Here is a 16,920-nt window from a genome sequence, read left to right on the forward strand (position 1 = left end):
ATGGAGGAGCAAAGAGAACGCGCATACAAGGCAGTTGCCTATGCAGCTGTAACATTCTCTCTGATATCAGTTTTATCAGTGTGTATCACTATGCCAATCGTCTATAGTTTTGTTGATCATATACAACAACAGACACGGAAAGATCTTCAATTTTGCAAAGTATGATTGATCTATCATTAGTTTTAATCATTTTATAATATTTATGCTATTATTTGTTCATTTTATTATTACTTAATTAAATTATGATAATTTTATAAATGATTTTTTTTTAATAGGTGATAACATTTATTGCATTTATTCATATGTAATTTCATTGGAGATGTTCTATTTGTGGATTAAAATTTTTTTTTAAATTTATAATTCAAATATTAATTGACCATATTGAATTAGGCAAAACGATTTCTTTATTATAATTTTTTTAACAAATAACAAATAGTTCATCAAATCTGACATATCGATTAAAATTCTTCACATTCTTTTTTTCTTTGCATTGATATCTGCTTCTTTCTTTTTTTTTATTCCACTACATTACAAATTTCATTTTTTCAAATACCATAAATTTTCTTTCGCTTTTTTTTAACGGATGATAAAAAGAAACGACCAAATTTAAAATATCAGTTTTCAATTTCCATTATTTCATATTTATCCACAGCAAAATGATCAAAATAATTGCTATCTTTAAAAGAAATGTTGAAATTATGCGTATATTTGTCTATTTTAACATTGATTTAACTTACTGAGAAAAATTTTTCTTTCTATTTTCAGATATTTAATATTTTTTTTTAAATAATTAAATATAATACTTTTTTCTTTTCATTCTTAGAAAAAATTCTCATTTCTAGTATTTATATTTTTTTTCGAGTGAATTTCTTCTGATTTTTCTCATCTATCAGTTAATAATAATTTTTTGGTCATTTTTTATTTTAAAATAGCATTTTCTGGCATTTTGATCTGTGAAAACTGCATCTTTTCTCTTTTTTTATTCGTTTTGAATATAATTTTTAATTTTGTAGTCCTCAGCAAGAGATATTATGTCTGAAGTAGCCAAGAAACAACCGATAACTTTTGCAGCTGCTGCAACCAACAGAACAAAAAGGCAAATTGGAGCCTGTGATAGTAAGTTTTCTGTGCTGGTCGTTAATCTACTTTACAATTCTATTTATTTCCAAGAAATTGTTAGCTTCAAGATTTTCATGCAATTCAAATTATTGCATTACTTTGATATACTAATTTCATTAAAATTAGGTTGTTGCAAACCTGGACATCCCGGAAGGCCAGGACCACCAGGAGCAAATGGAAAACCAGGCACACCAGGAGCACCAGGACGGCCTGGTATAATATTTTTTTTTTTTGATATGTAATTAATATTTTATCTTTATTTCTTTACATTATTTTTCTTATTTATCTAAATCGTTTCTGTAAAATTTTCTGCAATTTCCAACAACTTTTTTAGGTGCACCTGGGCGGCCACCGATAGTTTGCGAAGAGGTTGATATTCCGCCATGCAATCCCTGCCCACCAGGACCATCAGGACCGCCAGGACCTAGTGGTATTCCTGGAAATCCGGGAAGAGCCGGACCACCTGGCAGACCAGGAAATAGTGGTGTGGCTTTGGCTTTTTTTTAACATGAAGTAGACAAAATTTTTCTTTTTTTTTTTTCAATTGAAACAGATCTGTTTACGCTACTGTATTTTTTTCTACGGCGAAATGTGTATTGTGTAATGATATGGGCAATTGGAATACAATGTTTTATCAAATTCAATAGTAAAAAATGATCTGTTTAGGCAATGCTGGTCCACCAGGACCCGTGGGACCACCAGGAGCACCAGGTCAGCCAGGAGCTGACGGCGAAAGAGGTGAACCAGGAAGACCAGCATCAAGTACACCTGTACTTCCAGGCGATCCGGGTCAACCGGGTGAACCAGGCATGCTTTAACCATTTGCAAATTTTAGTATATTTTATCTCTGTTGCTGCAAAGAAAAGCTAAAATCAGAAATGCATTTTTTTTGCAGTAAAATAATCAAGAATTTTAGGACCCCCAGGCTTACCTGGGCCAGATGGAAATCCAGGCCGTGATGGACAACCAGGAAGTCCCGGACCAAATGGACCACCAGGACCACCGGGACCACCTGGAAATCCTGGTGCTAATGGTGAAATTGGTGCACCCGGTCAACCAGGTCCACAGGGTGAACGAGGTATTTGTCCGAAATATTGTGCATTGGACGGAGGTATATTCTTCGAAGATGGAACACGAAGATAATCCTTTTTTTCATTTCTCCCTGTATTCTGTGAACTCGATTAAAATACATTTTTTGGGTGCTCATTAGTTAAGAAGTGATTTTAATAAAGCAAGTTGATCAATGTAAAATTGTGTTCATTCAATCAATCATCACTCAGTCCTCATTTATTTTATATATACCACATTTTTCTTTCGTTTTTTTTATTATTTTTGCAACCCATCATACTTTATCATTTACATCGTCCTGTGAATTATATGAAATTGCATCCGGTATTGAGTGGACGATAAGAATGTCCAAATTATTTGACAGAATCGTTGAGAAAAGAAGGATCATTGTAGCGTTTATGAACCGGTTCCGATGGTCACTACTATATCTACGATAATTACCATCAAATAACACTATTCCTACACTCTCAATAACCAACTAATCCAATAAGGGATAATATTAATATTTAACATATTAATATTTAAAATTCGAGGAAAAGATGGATTAATAATATTGCAACATTTACGAAACAAGTATCGAAATATTGAGAAGATAACGAGGGATGAAAAAAAAAAATATATAAAATTTCATAAAGAAGTTATAGCTATTAAAATTGATTTATTTAGCAATTGATAACAAATTTATTAGCAAATTTTTTGCCAAATTATGCAATAAAATTGCTATCACAAATTTTTTTTACTATCATTACTACTACTATCACTATCACTATTATTTTTACTAATTGTTGTCGCTACCTTGTTATTGCTTTTTTCCTTTCTTTTTATTATTTCTATTATCATAAATATTATCACAACTATGTTGTATCATCATTACTATTATTATGTATTCAAGTGTTATCACTATATCAACAAAACATAATACGGCAATAACAAATACTACTATTGCAACAACAACAACAAAAGCTGCTTAATTATTACTGCTGTTAGCGTGGAGTTGATGCAGCAATAATAAATAAATAATTCATTCCTTCCATCAGAACTTTTTCTCAATCTTTGTGCATGTGTGTATGTGTGTGTACGCTAGAATATTTCAATAAATGGCAGTAAAATGAAAAGGGAAGAGAAACGAAAAAAAAAGAAGTGCAATGTTATAAACAAGAATATGAGTATAGCTTAGATTAAATAGAGTAGTGTAAGCTAACTAACTAGCTGGCAGCATGATGTTGTCACTGCAACTTAATATGGTCAGATAATGTATAAGCATTCTCCTTCGACATTTCCACCTGCTACGCATTCATTTCAATCTTTCAATATTGGATTCAATCATTAGATCATTTCTGCTCTTCACTATCTCTCTGTTAGTTTTAATTATATCAGCCATTTGTTTATTATTTTTGTCTTTTTTTTTTTTTAATTTAATTGATAACAATTCATTTTTTTTTTTTTGTCAATAAATTTTAAAAAAATAGCAAATGATATTTATTTCAGCTATTATTGGTATTATTAATAATTTATGTGATAAATGTTAAAAAATAAACAGAAATTTAGCTTGAATTTATTTAACATGCTAGATAGTACTAAACAATAAAACAATAAATCGATGCCGCTCTTTCGGAAAGATAAAAAGGGATCGGAAGAACAGCTCACTATTCGTGATTATTACGAATTCAAGGATATCTTGGGTACCGGTGCTTTCTCCAAGGTGTGTTCTTCTATGATAATTCATTTTTTTTGCTGCTCTCTCTTTTCTTCTTCAGGTAATCTGATTTCCACCTTCGCATGTGTACTTAAGTTAATTTTAAGGAAATCTGATTGTGTAATCTGGAGTAACGATAGCATTAATAAGATTATGCAAAAATCTAATTTTAATGGTTCAAGAAAAAAAAAAAAAAAAAAAAAAACCAGAAAAACAAAAAAGAATAAAGACAAGATGAGAGGAGGAAAGAAAGGGGGACAAAGAAAGAGAGAGAAACAATAAATTGAAAGTCTTTTACAAATTCTACGTATACCTTTTACTTTCCACGAATCATTTATCACAATCTTCTTCATCTGTTCCCATTTTCAATCGTTCAGTTCTTCTTGTTATATATCAATAATGTATTATCTACTATTAATCATTATCTTTTCTTTTTTTTTTTAATTTTTAAATTTATGAAATTATTACAATTTTTCTTCCTTCATTCCTTTCATTCTTTCTTTTTTTCCTCTTTACCTGCCATTTTTTGGTTCTTATATACAAGACATGTCTTGCAAATTTAAATTATTACACATTTTGTGATTTTAAATGAGTGCAATTAAAAATATACATACCTGTCACATCTCATATTTTTTTTTCTCCCAATTTTTCATCTTTTCTTTTTGTATATAATACAAAGTATTGAAAAATTTTTTTTCCTCTTTGTTTTTTGAAGAAAAATTAAAAAATTAATCCAATTTTTTTCGCTTATTAAATGAAGCAACAATTTGCTTAGGTTTGAAAAATTTTCCATTCTCATGAATAACAAAAGTTTAACATTAACTGCTTTAGTCATATATGATAGATTTTGATGGATTAAAATGACATGACGGATAGAACAATTTATGAATAAAATTTGAAAGAAATATTTCAACAAGCATTTAATACACCATTTTTTAAATTTTGAAATTTTAAATACTTTATCTATTTTCTTTTTCTATATTTGATATGAAAATATTGAATGACGATATTATTTCCTAATTAAGTGAGAAATATCAATTTATGGAAGTGAATTCTCAGTAGATAGATTTGCTAGTGTACAAATGTATAATGAATATGAAACATGGAATAATTAGTGAATACTTTTTAATTATTTCAAAATGTGAAGCTTTCATATGACACAATTGAAAAAAGATTCATTTAGCCTAAATATCATTTATTTGCTGAACGATGACGTCTCTGTTAATGACGAATTCTATCCTATTTCATTATATAATTTATTAAATCAAATCATTTCTTGTAACTAACAAATGTAAACTTCATCATAATGATACTGCATTATATAAATGAAGCAAAAAGCAAAATTTGAAATATCAAGAAAAAAAAGAAAAAAATTGCAAATTAATTTTATGTTTAATTATACCAGTAATATTTAACCACTTTTCTTATTGCATAAGACGATAAGAATAAGACGATAAGATATGAAATCACTTCAAAGAAAAAAAAATGAAAAAACATAAATAGTAAAAATTTTCAACATATATTGACAAATAATTTTGGTTTAATTTGCTTGAAAAGATATATTTGATAAAAGTGGAGCAAATTCAATTCATTCAATTTAATTGGCTTTAAAAAATTTTCAGTTAAATAAATATCCTAATTAAATAAGATGGTTTATATTATAATTTCTCAATGCAATATGAATGAATTTTACAACTCTTATTTCACATCCAAATTTATAATGTCGAAAAAAATAAAAAAACATTTAGGTTTTCTTGGCTGAACAAATATCAGAGCCTGGTTTTCTGGTTGCAATTAAATGCATTGATAAGAAAGCATTGAAAGGTAAAGAGGAATCGTTAGAAAATGAAATTAAAGTTTTACGCAAGTAAGTTGCACTTACTATCTTTTATTATTTAATCAATGATATTTTATTGAAACAATGCATCTTCGTCTTTTTTTTCTCTCTCTCTTTTTTGTTTGTCTAAATAATTATTTTATCATTGATATAGCATTATCATTTCATCATTTGCACTCCATGTCATTTAACATTATCATCGCTTTATCACTTTGTTTTCACTAACAGTTCGTTTTATTTTGAAGGATAAAAAAGAAAGAGAAAAAGTCGTTCATTTAAATAAATGCAAAACCAGTTTTTATGTTCAAAAAAATATTTAAAAAAAAAAAATATTAGCATTAGCATTATCATTCTTCTACAAAAAAAGTGAAAAAAAGTTTAAAAAAAACCAGACATAATACAATTAGGCATTGCTTTCAGCATCAAATGCTTCATGCTAAATGTTCAATCAGTTTAATACATTCAATAAGTTTTGAAATGAAAGGAGAAGAATGTTTTAATTTTAATGAAGAATTATAGTAAAAGATAGTAGTTTGATAATTATGTAAATAACTAACAAACTACTATAATTCTTTTTTTCGTTTTTTTTATTTTTTCTTTTGAATTTTAAAAATTTCAAAAATTTTTTCACATTTAGTTGATTATAGATTACGACATACAAATATAGTGCAATTATATGATACCTTTGATGAAAAACAATATCTTTATCTTGTTATGGAACTTGTCACTGGTGGTGAACTTTTTGATCGAATTGTTGCAAAAGTATTATTTACATAAATGTTCATATTCTTGTGTGATTTCATTTTAAAACTACTCTACTTTCAGCGCATTTTTTTTTGGCGCCTTCATATTTAAAGAAAAATTTAATTAAATATTTTTTTAAATTAACATTTTATTTTGAAAATTTCCTATTTAGATCGGAAAAAGAAGAAACACTCAGCATCTATTATTTGAAACATAATCATTTAGCAAAATCTAACAAATACTTTTTTTTTAGTGCTACGAAAATATTTCTAGAATAAGCTAATCTGCATGATAATCATTTTTTCAAATGCTTCACAATTTTTTTTAAAAAAAAACTTGCTATTTATTACCATACGAAATGATTGCTAATAATCTTTGTGTGTTAATTAAAACAAATACTTAATATTTCATACAATTAGTTTCATATGTTGGATTTGTAATCAAATGAAATAAATCAAAATTAATTAATTAAAAATAATATTTTAAAAATATGAATTGAAAAAAGTGTTTTTGATAATCTTTTTTTTTACAGGGTTCATTTACGGAACGCGATGCTTCAGTATTAATGCGTCAAGTACTTGAAGCAGCTGCATTCATGCATGAAAATGGAGTTGTTCATAGGTAATATCATTTTTAAAAAAAAAATTAAGTACAAATGTTTTCTTCATCTTCTTTTCTTTTTTCGAGAAAAAAGATTATAAATGAAATAATTGGTAGTTAATAGAATTAGTGAAAAGGTAGCAAAACATAAAATTTAGTTAGCTAAAAAAAAAAAAAAAAAAAGAATGAAAGGTTTCATTCAAATACGAAAATAACAAATTTTTTATTTCATATTTTTTTTATTGATGAAATTCAATTATCAGCTGTTCCTGTAATCAGTTCTTTTTTTTCGGAAATATCACTGATTGAGAAAACGAATTATACATTAAAGGTCATTTTTGTTTGCAACAACATTAAACTTTGAAATAGCAAGGAAAATAATTTGAAAAAATTTTTGCAGTAATATGGATTGTTTGTAAAAATCAAGTTTCAATTGCAAAGTGAAACTTAAAACATTAATAGTAGAAAGCGGGGTATTAGAACATAAGAGACATTTCATGTTGATATGTTATTTGTGAAATTTTTAATTTTTAGAGATTTGAAACCGGAAAATTTATTATATTATGATCAAACGGAGAATTCTAAGATAATGATTTCCGATTTTGGTCTTTCGAAAATTGAAGAATCGGGTGTTATGGCTACAGCATGTGGTACACCAGGTTATGTTGCACCCGAAGTTTGTTTTAATTATTTCATTTATCGAAAATATTTAAAATTAAATTTTTCTCCTACAATATCAAAATGTGAATTTATTTACAAATTATTAATGTTATTTTTTTAAGTGATGAAAGAAGTGAAAAATTGTAGTGAATTATTCTGATGATTGGTTTCAAGTTTAAAATGACTTAAAAAATTTTTAAGTGCAAAAAAATTTTTACTAAAACTTATTGAAAAAATTATCATAAATTTTAATCCGAAGTACTGTATAAAGAACACGAAAATTTTCCAATAAGTTAAGCGAATATTATTATATGAATTGTTATCTATTGCTAAAATCATTGAAAATGATAATAAGTAGAAAGTGGAATTGAATGATTTAATGGTTAACTTAATATATAGATCTTATGCTTTCTATACATATTTCTTGGATAATTTTGATAATTCAGGTCGGAATAATTGAAAATTTGGAAGCATTTTGCAATTCATGCAAAGCGCATAGAAATAAGATTGCAAATAATCTGATAATAAAATAACAATATACGGAAATTTTTCAAAAATCAAATAATTTTTCACAGTTAAAATAGGATCTGTTTTGCCTTGCACCCACAAATTAGAATGATTGACAGGCGCAAAATAGCAGCGCAAGCAGCCTGTCATCAATGATTGTTTCAACAATTTCAGAAAACCAGTTTTCATTCATATTGGTCAAATAAGAAACTATGATAAAGTAATCAGAAGTTGTAATACAAGTTATTTCTTTAGAGCCTTAGGAAGAATGAATTTTATACTCATATTTACGTGTTACTTTTTTCTCTTAAATAAAGTGTGTGATAGTAAATGATATGATTGATCATATCATTAGAGATAAAAGAAAGAAGAATGATTTTGCATTAATAAAATTAATAAAAAAATATTTAAAAAAATGCTTTTTTTTTTGGGTAATATATCAGATTAAATTTGATAATTGTTTGTTTAAAAAAAGTTACTTTTAATTAGTAAAATGAAGTAATTTAGCAAACAATTAATTTTAATTCAAATAAATAATAGGTATTGCAACAGAAACCGTATGGTAAAGCTGTTGATATTTGGTCTATCGGTGTTATAACATATATTCTTTTATGCGGTTATCCACCATTTTATGATGAAAATGATGCAAATTTATTTGCTCAAATAATTCGAGGTGAATATGAATTTGATTCACCGTATTGGGATGAAATTTCTGAGTCAGCGAAAGATTTTATATCTCATTTAATGTGCTGCGACCCAGAACAACGATATACCTCTCATCAAGCATTATCACATCCGTGGTAACTTTTATTATCATGTAATTATCATCGTGCCTCCACATTATATTTAAATTTATTTATTTCAGCATTTTACAACAAGGATATGCTTCTAGAAGGATAATCTAACTTATTTTATGTTGCATTATAAAAAGTTAAAAAGTTTTTAGTTGCATATTTTATTCCCGATTAAACGATTATTTTCTGTTATTTTTCTTCCTCTCTTCACTGAATATACGTGACATAAAAAAGAGTAAATTCCTTTTCATTAGGTTTTTAAATTAAGTTTATATTATATATATATATATATATATGTATATTGAAATATAGGATCAGTGGTGATACAGCTGGTACAAAAGATATTCATTGCTTGGTGGCATCACATTTGAAGATAAGTTTAGCGAAACGAAACTGGAAGAAAGCATTCAATGCGACAACTGTAATTCGTCAACTTCAGATGCTTCGATTATCATCAATCTCACAAGGGGCATCCACGTCAACAAGCAAATAAGCAGCATTTTAACCAAACATATATGATCATTTTTCCAGGAATTATCGCAAAGACAGGAGAAAATCAATATTTAAATTTACATAATCCTCATCATTATGATCTTACATATAAATTTCATTGATAATTTTTTTTTTTAAAAAGCAGCTGTAAACGGCCTTCCATCCATCATTATGATTATCACTTTCCACATGTTTGATTGTAAAATTTGAAGTATGAAGAGAAATACACACCTAGGTCTATCATAATTTTTATGGCTTTTAGAAGTCTATCTGGGAAATCAAATTAAAATCAAATTGTAGAATTAGAATTAGATCTAAGCTATCGTAGAATTCTTCAATCCATTTGTAAAGGCAAATTGCAGAAAACATTCTGGGAATTGCCTATTATGAATTTAACATCCTATTCTTTTCATAAACATCTCATATTCGGCAATCAGAAAAAGAAAGCAAGCTTCACGACAGAATTACAGTCTGCCTAGAAATATCTACTCTAATCAGGAGCCCAACCACTCATTATCGGAAAAACTGAGACAGATTTATCTCTATATTAAATCCATAAGGTAGAAGTTTGTAGACTAAAGACTGTCTAATTTGAACATAAATTTATTCCTTAAATATAAAACATTAAATTGTTTCAATTCCTTTTTTTTTAAAAAAAAAATGGGAAAGCATTTCTCCGAATTCATCTTCCAACTGGTAGCTAAGCTTGTTATAATCTGCAAACAACAAATATTTGCATTGCTTAATGTGTTGTAAATTACTCCCAATTTTATTGTTATCATCTTCCAAACTGGCAATCAAATTTAGATTCGATTGTTAAAAAGTTGTAAGCTATTTGTTCGATGAACTTTGTTGTAATTCAAATCTCCTTGTGATTGGAAATATCGCAGAGGTCTTCCAATCTGACGCAATGTTATCAACCAATTCCCACTATATTAAGAGTAAAGGTCATCTGTGAGTGACAGCTTCTTTACTCACTGCAATCTAACACTTTGTTCTAAGCTAATGCTCACTATATGACGAGCTAAAACTAACATTTGGGTTCAATTTCTTGGGTATCGCAAGCTGAGCCTCAGTTATCTCAGCATGCACTCATTCACTTGCAGCAAGCGGTGATGCAATGCAACAGTGGCGGTAACCGACGGAGCGAAAGTACGACAATTTAGCGAATATTTAGCAGAATATTCGTATAATCCTATTACTGTATGAGGATATTGTAAGGTTATTAGCCAGCGTTTGAAGTTATGATAACAGCAAGAATGTATATTACTACAAACTTATCTGTCATTGAAAATGATAATTTGAAAGATTTTCTGGAGTACCACTAATTTACTTATTAATGATTCACATCTCTTTCAAAGTTTCATTTTATTTTCATTTAAGATAACTTTTAGAAATTAAAAAAGAAGAAAAAGAACATACATAAAACAAAAAATAATCTTTAACTAATTCCTAATGTCTTTCGCACAAAGATCTGATATAAGCAAGTATTATCAAATAAATCTTCAAAATTCAAAAAGCAAAGACGAGAAGTCAATCGATCATGCTTGCATATCATAGCTTTTTGCCAGTTAATTTTGAAGAAATTTCACGAAAAAAAATCATGGAGAAATTTTACGAATTATTTAAAATGTCAATTAAAAATATAAGAAAATCACAGCTACAATTAAATTAAAATCAAAGTGCTGTTGACAGTGTTTCAAAAAAATGTATAATTTGAAGATGTAAATTGCATTCACCATGCAACGGATGTCTCAGGCATCCTGAAATGTGGAATATCTTTTATCCCTTTTTTCGTTCTTCGTATTTCCGAATCTAATGCATTGATCTGTAAAATTACCAATAGAAAAGATTCGACCAGGATAAGTGGAAGTGCAAAAATTTTCAAAAATATTTAAACTAAATTGAACTGCAAAAATTTCAGAAGAAAAAAAAGGCAAAAATTTCAATCTAACACTTTGTTCTAAGCTAATGCTCACTATATGACGAGCTAAAACTTCTACTAAGAACTTTCCCGGCATCCATTACTCGAAGATATTAACTTCTACAATCTGATAGAGTTGTGAAGTAAATGAACCAATGATAAAGAAAATCAATATCCGAAATCTCAAAAAAAAGAACCTATGAAGATAATCACTGATGTCTCAAGATGTTTCATCATCTAAAACATCTTGAGACATCGGTTATTATCTTTATTTACAAATTTTTTTACAAAACTTTGAAAAATATTCAAATAAACCTATAATTAACACAACAAATAAGTTATCTCTGTTAACATAATATTATGAATGGTAAAATGCGAAAATTTTTTTTACTGAGTAAGGAAACATTTGTCATATCTTTTTTCCACAACATATTAAAGTCACACGTCGAATGCTTACCAAATAGTAAAGTAGAATACAAATCTAAAACTAGGCGATTCCTATTTTAATAACTGTAGCAGCCAGATCAGATTAACAAATGATATTTGTGTAATCTGATCTGACTTTGAACTGTTGAGCAGTTGAAAATAAAAGAGGACCTAGAGTGAAACAATACTGTCAGAAAAACAGAGGATAAATTAACTGACTTATTACAAGACAACATGAAAGTGCCGAAAAACTCCATTCAGTATGACTGAAGAAAAATGTCGTTTAACCTGCAAAACATTTAAATCATGAGAATGCCAATTTCTTCTGCCTCTCCATTCTTTCTTTCTAAAATGCTATATATACCTTCCTGCATTCTGCTCATAACTAAAACAAGAAAATTCTGAAACTCGAAAGAACTCTATTCTAAATAGAATATAAGATGTATATATCCATCAGCATACAAATGTTCTCCAAATTAATAATTAATACACTTATTTATAACATAAAATACTAACGCACTTTCCAGTTCTCTAGAAAAAACACAAAATCATTTGATAACAAAAGGATTAATGCTTTTACGTTACATTTTCGACATATGAAATCAATGTACAAGAAGTCACGAAATGCTATATATACGTTTTTTTTCACAAAATCAACACCTGCAATAGTCTCACGTCAATTAAATTTAATACAAATCCAAAAATGCAAACAGTTCTTTCGGCACAATTTTTTTGTAAACGGTCTTCAGCCAGTTTCGTCGCACAGCATTCGCGGCAAGACCCATAAGTGTAAGGTATCGACCTGGAAAATAGCAAAGCTTTGAAGTTCCGTACAAGCTAGAATAATTTAACTTCGCATTTAGTTAAGATGAAAGATGAAGTCTTCGGAAATTTTTGAAAGATAAACAACTCTTCCAAAAACATTATTTCAGGATTACCAGAACATAGGTCAAAACTGGTCAGTCGAATTTGAAAAAGTCATATAATTTATTTGATAATAATCTCTAGTCTGCTGGTTATTGATATGAATGCAAAACGAAACGATTTTTGTAAATTTTATTTTAAAGGCATGATAATATGTCGAAATAAAATAACATCAGCAGCACATATCATCATTTATTAAATAAATAAAGCGCTTAAGCTATTTGCAAAATATAAATAAATAAAGCAAACCCAATTTGAGAAGCCTAAATGCACGAGGCAGCGTCTCTGAGATTAACTCCAAACATGTGTCGTTTTCTTTGTTACGAGCTAGGAGTGTTGCACCGTTTTGGAGCAATAGTTTGATGACACTCTGTCTCGGATTATTACTCAACAAAACTGTATGCAATGGAGTGTTACCTAAAATACATTTGGAATCAAAAATTTTGGAATCTTTGGTATATTTGGAATCAAAAAGTCCAAATAAAGCACAGGTTTGAAATTGATAAATGGTTAGCCTTAATTATATTTCAGACTTTTAAAACAACTAGAAATTGCAATTTTTTCTGACAGGATAACTCAACATACCCAACGAATTTTTCGTGTTTACATCGATTCCATTGTCGATAAGCATCGTAATTACACATGCACATGGGAAACGTGTTGTTAATGGCTTGTCGATATCATGGCAAGCAGCATGAAGAGGATATAAATTCAGGCATTTCGAAACTAGTATTAAACGTGTAACGATATTTGATAAAGCAATATCAAAATCTTTTTCATCAGTATCCGTTTCTAAATTTACTGTTAGTTTGCTGTCATTATGAGAGAGACGTCGAATCTGAAATACACTGTATGCCTTTACAACAAAATAAGAGATTCCTAAAAATGTTCACGCATTTCTTGCAATAGATGTTTTGAATGTAAACCTTGCGAGACAAAACTTCGAGAAAAAAATCGAGAAATTACTCTATAAGCTACATTTCCACTATAAGTTCTTTTCAAAAATTTTGAATTTTTTGCTTGATTGCTTTATTGCATAAAAGCCCATTCTGTATTTTGTACCCAAGCTGTACTCAAACCACGTTTAACACTTCAAACTTTACTACTCTTCATCAGCCGTAACTGACGTTGACACTATTCACACTACTTGATGATAGATGGCAAAAAATAAATACCGACCAAAAGAATCAGCTGAAGGGATGCAAGCATCAAGAAATTAGAGCACCGAATATCGTCACCTGGTTCTTCGAAAATTTCATCTGTCTTAATTTTCATACCGCTACTATTGAATCTAAAAATAAGAAATTCAAGATGAAAAGGCAAAAATTATAACAAATTACTAAGGGCAGAAACAAAGCACAGCTTCCAATGCGATTTTGTATTTAATTTCATAAGAGGCAATTTAAGATTTTAACTCAGCCTAACATCTCTCTCTCTCTTGACCCTAAACTAAGATGACCAAAATTCTATAAATTTGTTAATAATTTTTAAAAACACAAAACATCTTAGTCAGCTACCAAATCTGGAAATTATTACACCTAAAAAAATATTTAAAATAAAATGATACACAAAGTTATAACCTCTCCAGCTCAAAAACAGTTTTATCTAGTACATCCATTAGGTATTTACGAGAAAGTGGAGTAACACGCACGCCATCTACATTAGCAATTATGATTCCTTCGTTCACCATTAATATAAATGTGTCAATGAATGCTCCAATTGTGGAAACAGTTGAAGGATGCAATGCGCAAAGATGTTTTTGCTAAATTAATGTTTTTATATTTGGTTCTGCTATAAAATTCACATTTCCTCCAGTTACAAGTTTCCAAATTGAATTATTAGAATCCTTTTGAAAAGCTAACAAGCAATTAATAGTAAAATACGTCACCTATCACAACTCTATTAGAAGAAGCCTTACAATCTTAATCGTCATTTATTGGTAAATTTATTAGTGAACAATGATCCATAGAATACTACAATTCTGTCGGAAATCATAGCCTTGAATATTATCTCAAGCAGTTAAAATCAATTTGAAAGTTGCGATGAAATTACCAACTTGAAGATCGAGTGCATGCAACCACAACTGAAAGCATCGATTTGTTTCACCCAAATCACAGTATACAGCACCACGGTAACGTATAAAATAATGTGTTTCGTGGTGATCTCCACCGATGATTCTTTCTCGCATGATTAATGCCTGAAGTTATTGGTCAAACAAACAATGAAAAGCGAAGGCAATTAGCTTCATTCTAAATCTATACCTGCATTCTGATTGCATCAGGATCACCAATTACACGACGTACGTCATCAGCTGTGTCAATTTCGAATAAATCATCATAAACATGGAGAGCAGTACGCACGCGCAGTGGTTCACCATAATTAACCGCTTCAAACCAAACACGTATAGCATTACTTAAATCCATCTTTTTATCCACCAAAGTAGCACCATATAACTAAAACAGAATTATGAAAACAATATGCAACGTGTGCAATTAAGAAAAAAAAAATTGTGAATGTAATTTCCGAAAAACTCTAAATAATGCCTGAATAACATTAGGTAACAAAACACGTTTAATTTTTTCAGCACTAAATAACCATGAAACATCCCAAATCGGTAACATACTATGAACAAAAGCAAAAGGGGATGTGTAAGAACTTCCACCTCGTTATGTGCCTATTTTTCTTAAGCGGAAATGTTATGTTTTTAGAACTTATTATTCAGAAAGACTTTTAAACAAACTTTTAATGTGTCTCTTATCTCCTGGGCCGTAGCTACAGCAGATAATGACTGGAGAACATCTTCATGTCCAGCTAGTGCACCACATTCCACAGGCGTCATATTACATCCATCTTTGACATTTTTTGCACCAGCTTTTAATAACATGCATATAATTTCATTAGAACCAGCCTCCGCAGCGTCATGCATTGCTGTGTTCCCTGAAATGACCATTCATGGCCGTTAAATATTTTAGCGAAAATCATTAATGAATTTGGAAAAAAAGTATGTTTAGCAAGAAAGTAATATCAATATTCATGGAAAAATTACCCCTCAACGATGCACGACACGGATCAGCACCATGTTTCAGCAATAGGTATACGATATCAGCTCGCATTTTAAAACAAGCAATCATCAGCGGTGTATGCCCATGTCGATTAGCCAATTCAACACCAGCCCCTTTTTTCACCAGATAATGAACTAAATAAGTATTGTAGGTCAAACGATACTTGTTATAAATAAGGATGAAGGATGATAACTAAGTAAAGAGAGAAGTGATTAATACCTATGTCGTAGTGACCATCATAGCATGCGCCTCGTAAAGGAGAACTATTCGATTGCGTTGTCTGATTGATATCTGCACCAGCTTCTTCAACAAGGTATCGAACAACATCTATATGCCCTGCAGCTGCTGCAACCCACAAAACTGGCGCTCGAGCTAAATTTAGATCACTTTCTTTTTTTTTTTTTTTAAAAAGGGACAAAATTCTGAATAAATTATCTGATAAGACCACTTATAAAATTATAATGAACAAACATCATACTCACGATGATTGAATTCCTCATAACCTATTATTTTCTTTCAGTAATTCTGAATAATAAATTATTTCCAGAAACGAAAAAGAGGTAGTGAGAAGAAACGAATACGAGAACAGTACAACAACGTGTTCAAACATGCCATCATCAAATTAATGTTATGTAAAACTGACGGATAATTTCACCATCAAATATAACTGTCCCCGTAGCTGAGATATCTGCGCCCTTTTCCAGCTGCAAAGAGAGATTCAGTTTTAATAACCGATAAGATTACCAAATTATCAGCGAGAATATAAAAATATAAGATCCTATGAAAGACAATACAAGAACTACTAGAAACTTTTTTTTTTTTTTTTTTTTTTTTTTTTAGTTAATAAGCTCAGAATATTTGAGTAGAAGAAAGATTACCAAATATTTTACAACATCAAGATGACCATTTCGCGCTGCGATAACAAGTGGTGGAGTTTGCAATTCTTCTGATGATATACAGTGATGAAGCCATTCGTCTGATCGATCTTCCAAAAAAATACGCAAACGTCGTAAATTACCATCTCGTGCAGCATTGAATACAACAACTCGATACACATCCGGATTCAT

The 16,920-nt window shown here is 29.4% G+C and overlaps 3 protein-coding genes across 6 annotated transcripts; 2 read left to right on the forward strand and 1 right to left on the reverse strand.

Moving 5' to 3' along the window:
- Bma-col-109 (Collagen protein 109, putative) lies at positions 1-2,262 on the forward strand (the record flags this gene model as incomplete). 2 transcript variants are annotated; one of them, XM_001897725.2, is made up of 6 exons in its annotated part: positions 1-159; positions 1,014-1,116; positions 1,246-1,332; positions 1,454-1,603; positions 1,786-1,926; positions 2,036-2,262. In XM_001897725.2, the coding sequence occupies 6 exons, from the start codon at positions 1-3 to the stop codon at positions 2,260-2,262; spliced, it is 867 nt and encodes a 288-aa protein (XP_001897760.1). The 2 variants fall into 2 exon arrangements, with proteins under 2 accessions (XP_001897760.1, XP_042930226.1); XM_043074292.1 differs by lacking the exon at positions 1-159 and having other exon boundaries at positions 1,032-1,116.
- A 1,525-nt stretch (positions 2,263-3,787) lies between these two features.
- On the forward strand, positions 3,788-9,518 carry Bma-cmk-1 (Cam kinase protein 1, putative; the record flags this gene model as incomplete). 3 transcript variants are annotated; one of them, XM_001897724.2, is made up of 7 exons in its annotated part: positions 3,788-3,889; positions 5,632-5,750; positions 6,368-6,482; positions 6,997-7,085; positions 7,599-7,740; positions 8,772-9,031; positions 9,338-9,518. In XM_001897724.2, 7 exons carry the CDS (start codon positions 3,788-3,790, stop codon positions 9,516-9,518), a joined length of 1,008 nt encoding a protein of 335 aa, XP_001897759.1. The 3 variants fall into 3 exon arrangements, with proteins under 3 accessions (XP_001897759.1, XP_042930227.1, XP_042930228.1); XM_043074293.1 differs by lacking the exons at positions 3,788-3,889; positions 5,632-5,750 and having other exon boundaries at positions 6,435-6,482; XM_043074294.1 differs by lacking the exons at positions 3,788-3,889; positions 5,632-5,750; positions 6,368-6,482; positions 6,997-7,085; positions 7,599-7,740 and having other exon boundaries at positions 8,976-9,031.
- A 3,035-nt stretch (positions 9,519-12,553) lies between these two features.
- Positions 12,554-16,920, reverse strand: Bma-fem-1 (Sex-determining protein fem-1, putative; the record flags this gene model as incomplete). Its single annotated transcript, XM_001897723.1, has 12 exons — positions 12,554-12,669; positions 13,041-13,208; positions 13,377-13,629; positions 13,971-14,082; positions 14,372-14,553; positions 14,848-14,988; positions 15,053-15,244; positions 15,532-15,728; positions 15,838-15,987; positions 16,073-16,225; positions 16,497-16,557; positions 16,732-16,920. 12 exons carry the CDS (start codon positions 16,918-16,920, stop codon positions 12,554-12,556), a joined length of 1,914 nt encoding a protein of 637 aa, XP_001897758.1.

This window comes from Brugia malayi (genome assembly GCF_000002995.4).
Source record: "Brugia malayi strain FR3 genome assembly, contig: Bm_v4_ChrX_scaffold_001, whole genome shotgun sequence".
Taxonomy (NCBI): Eukaryota; Metazoa; Nematoda; class Chromadorea; order Rhabditida; family Onchocercidae; genus Brugia; species Brugia malayi.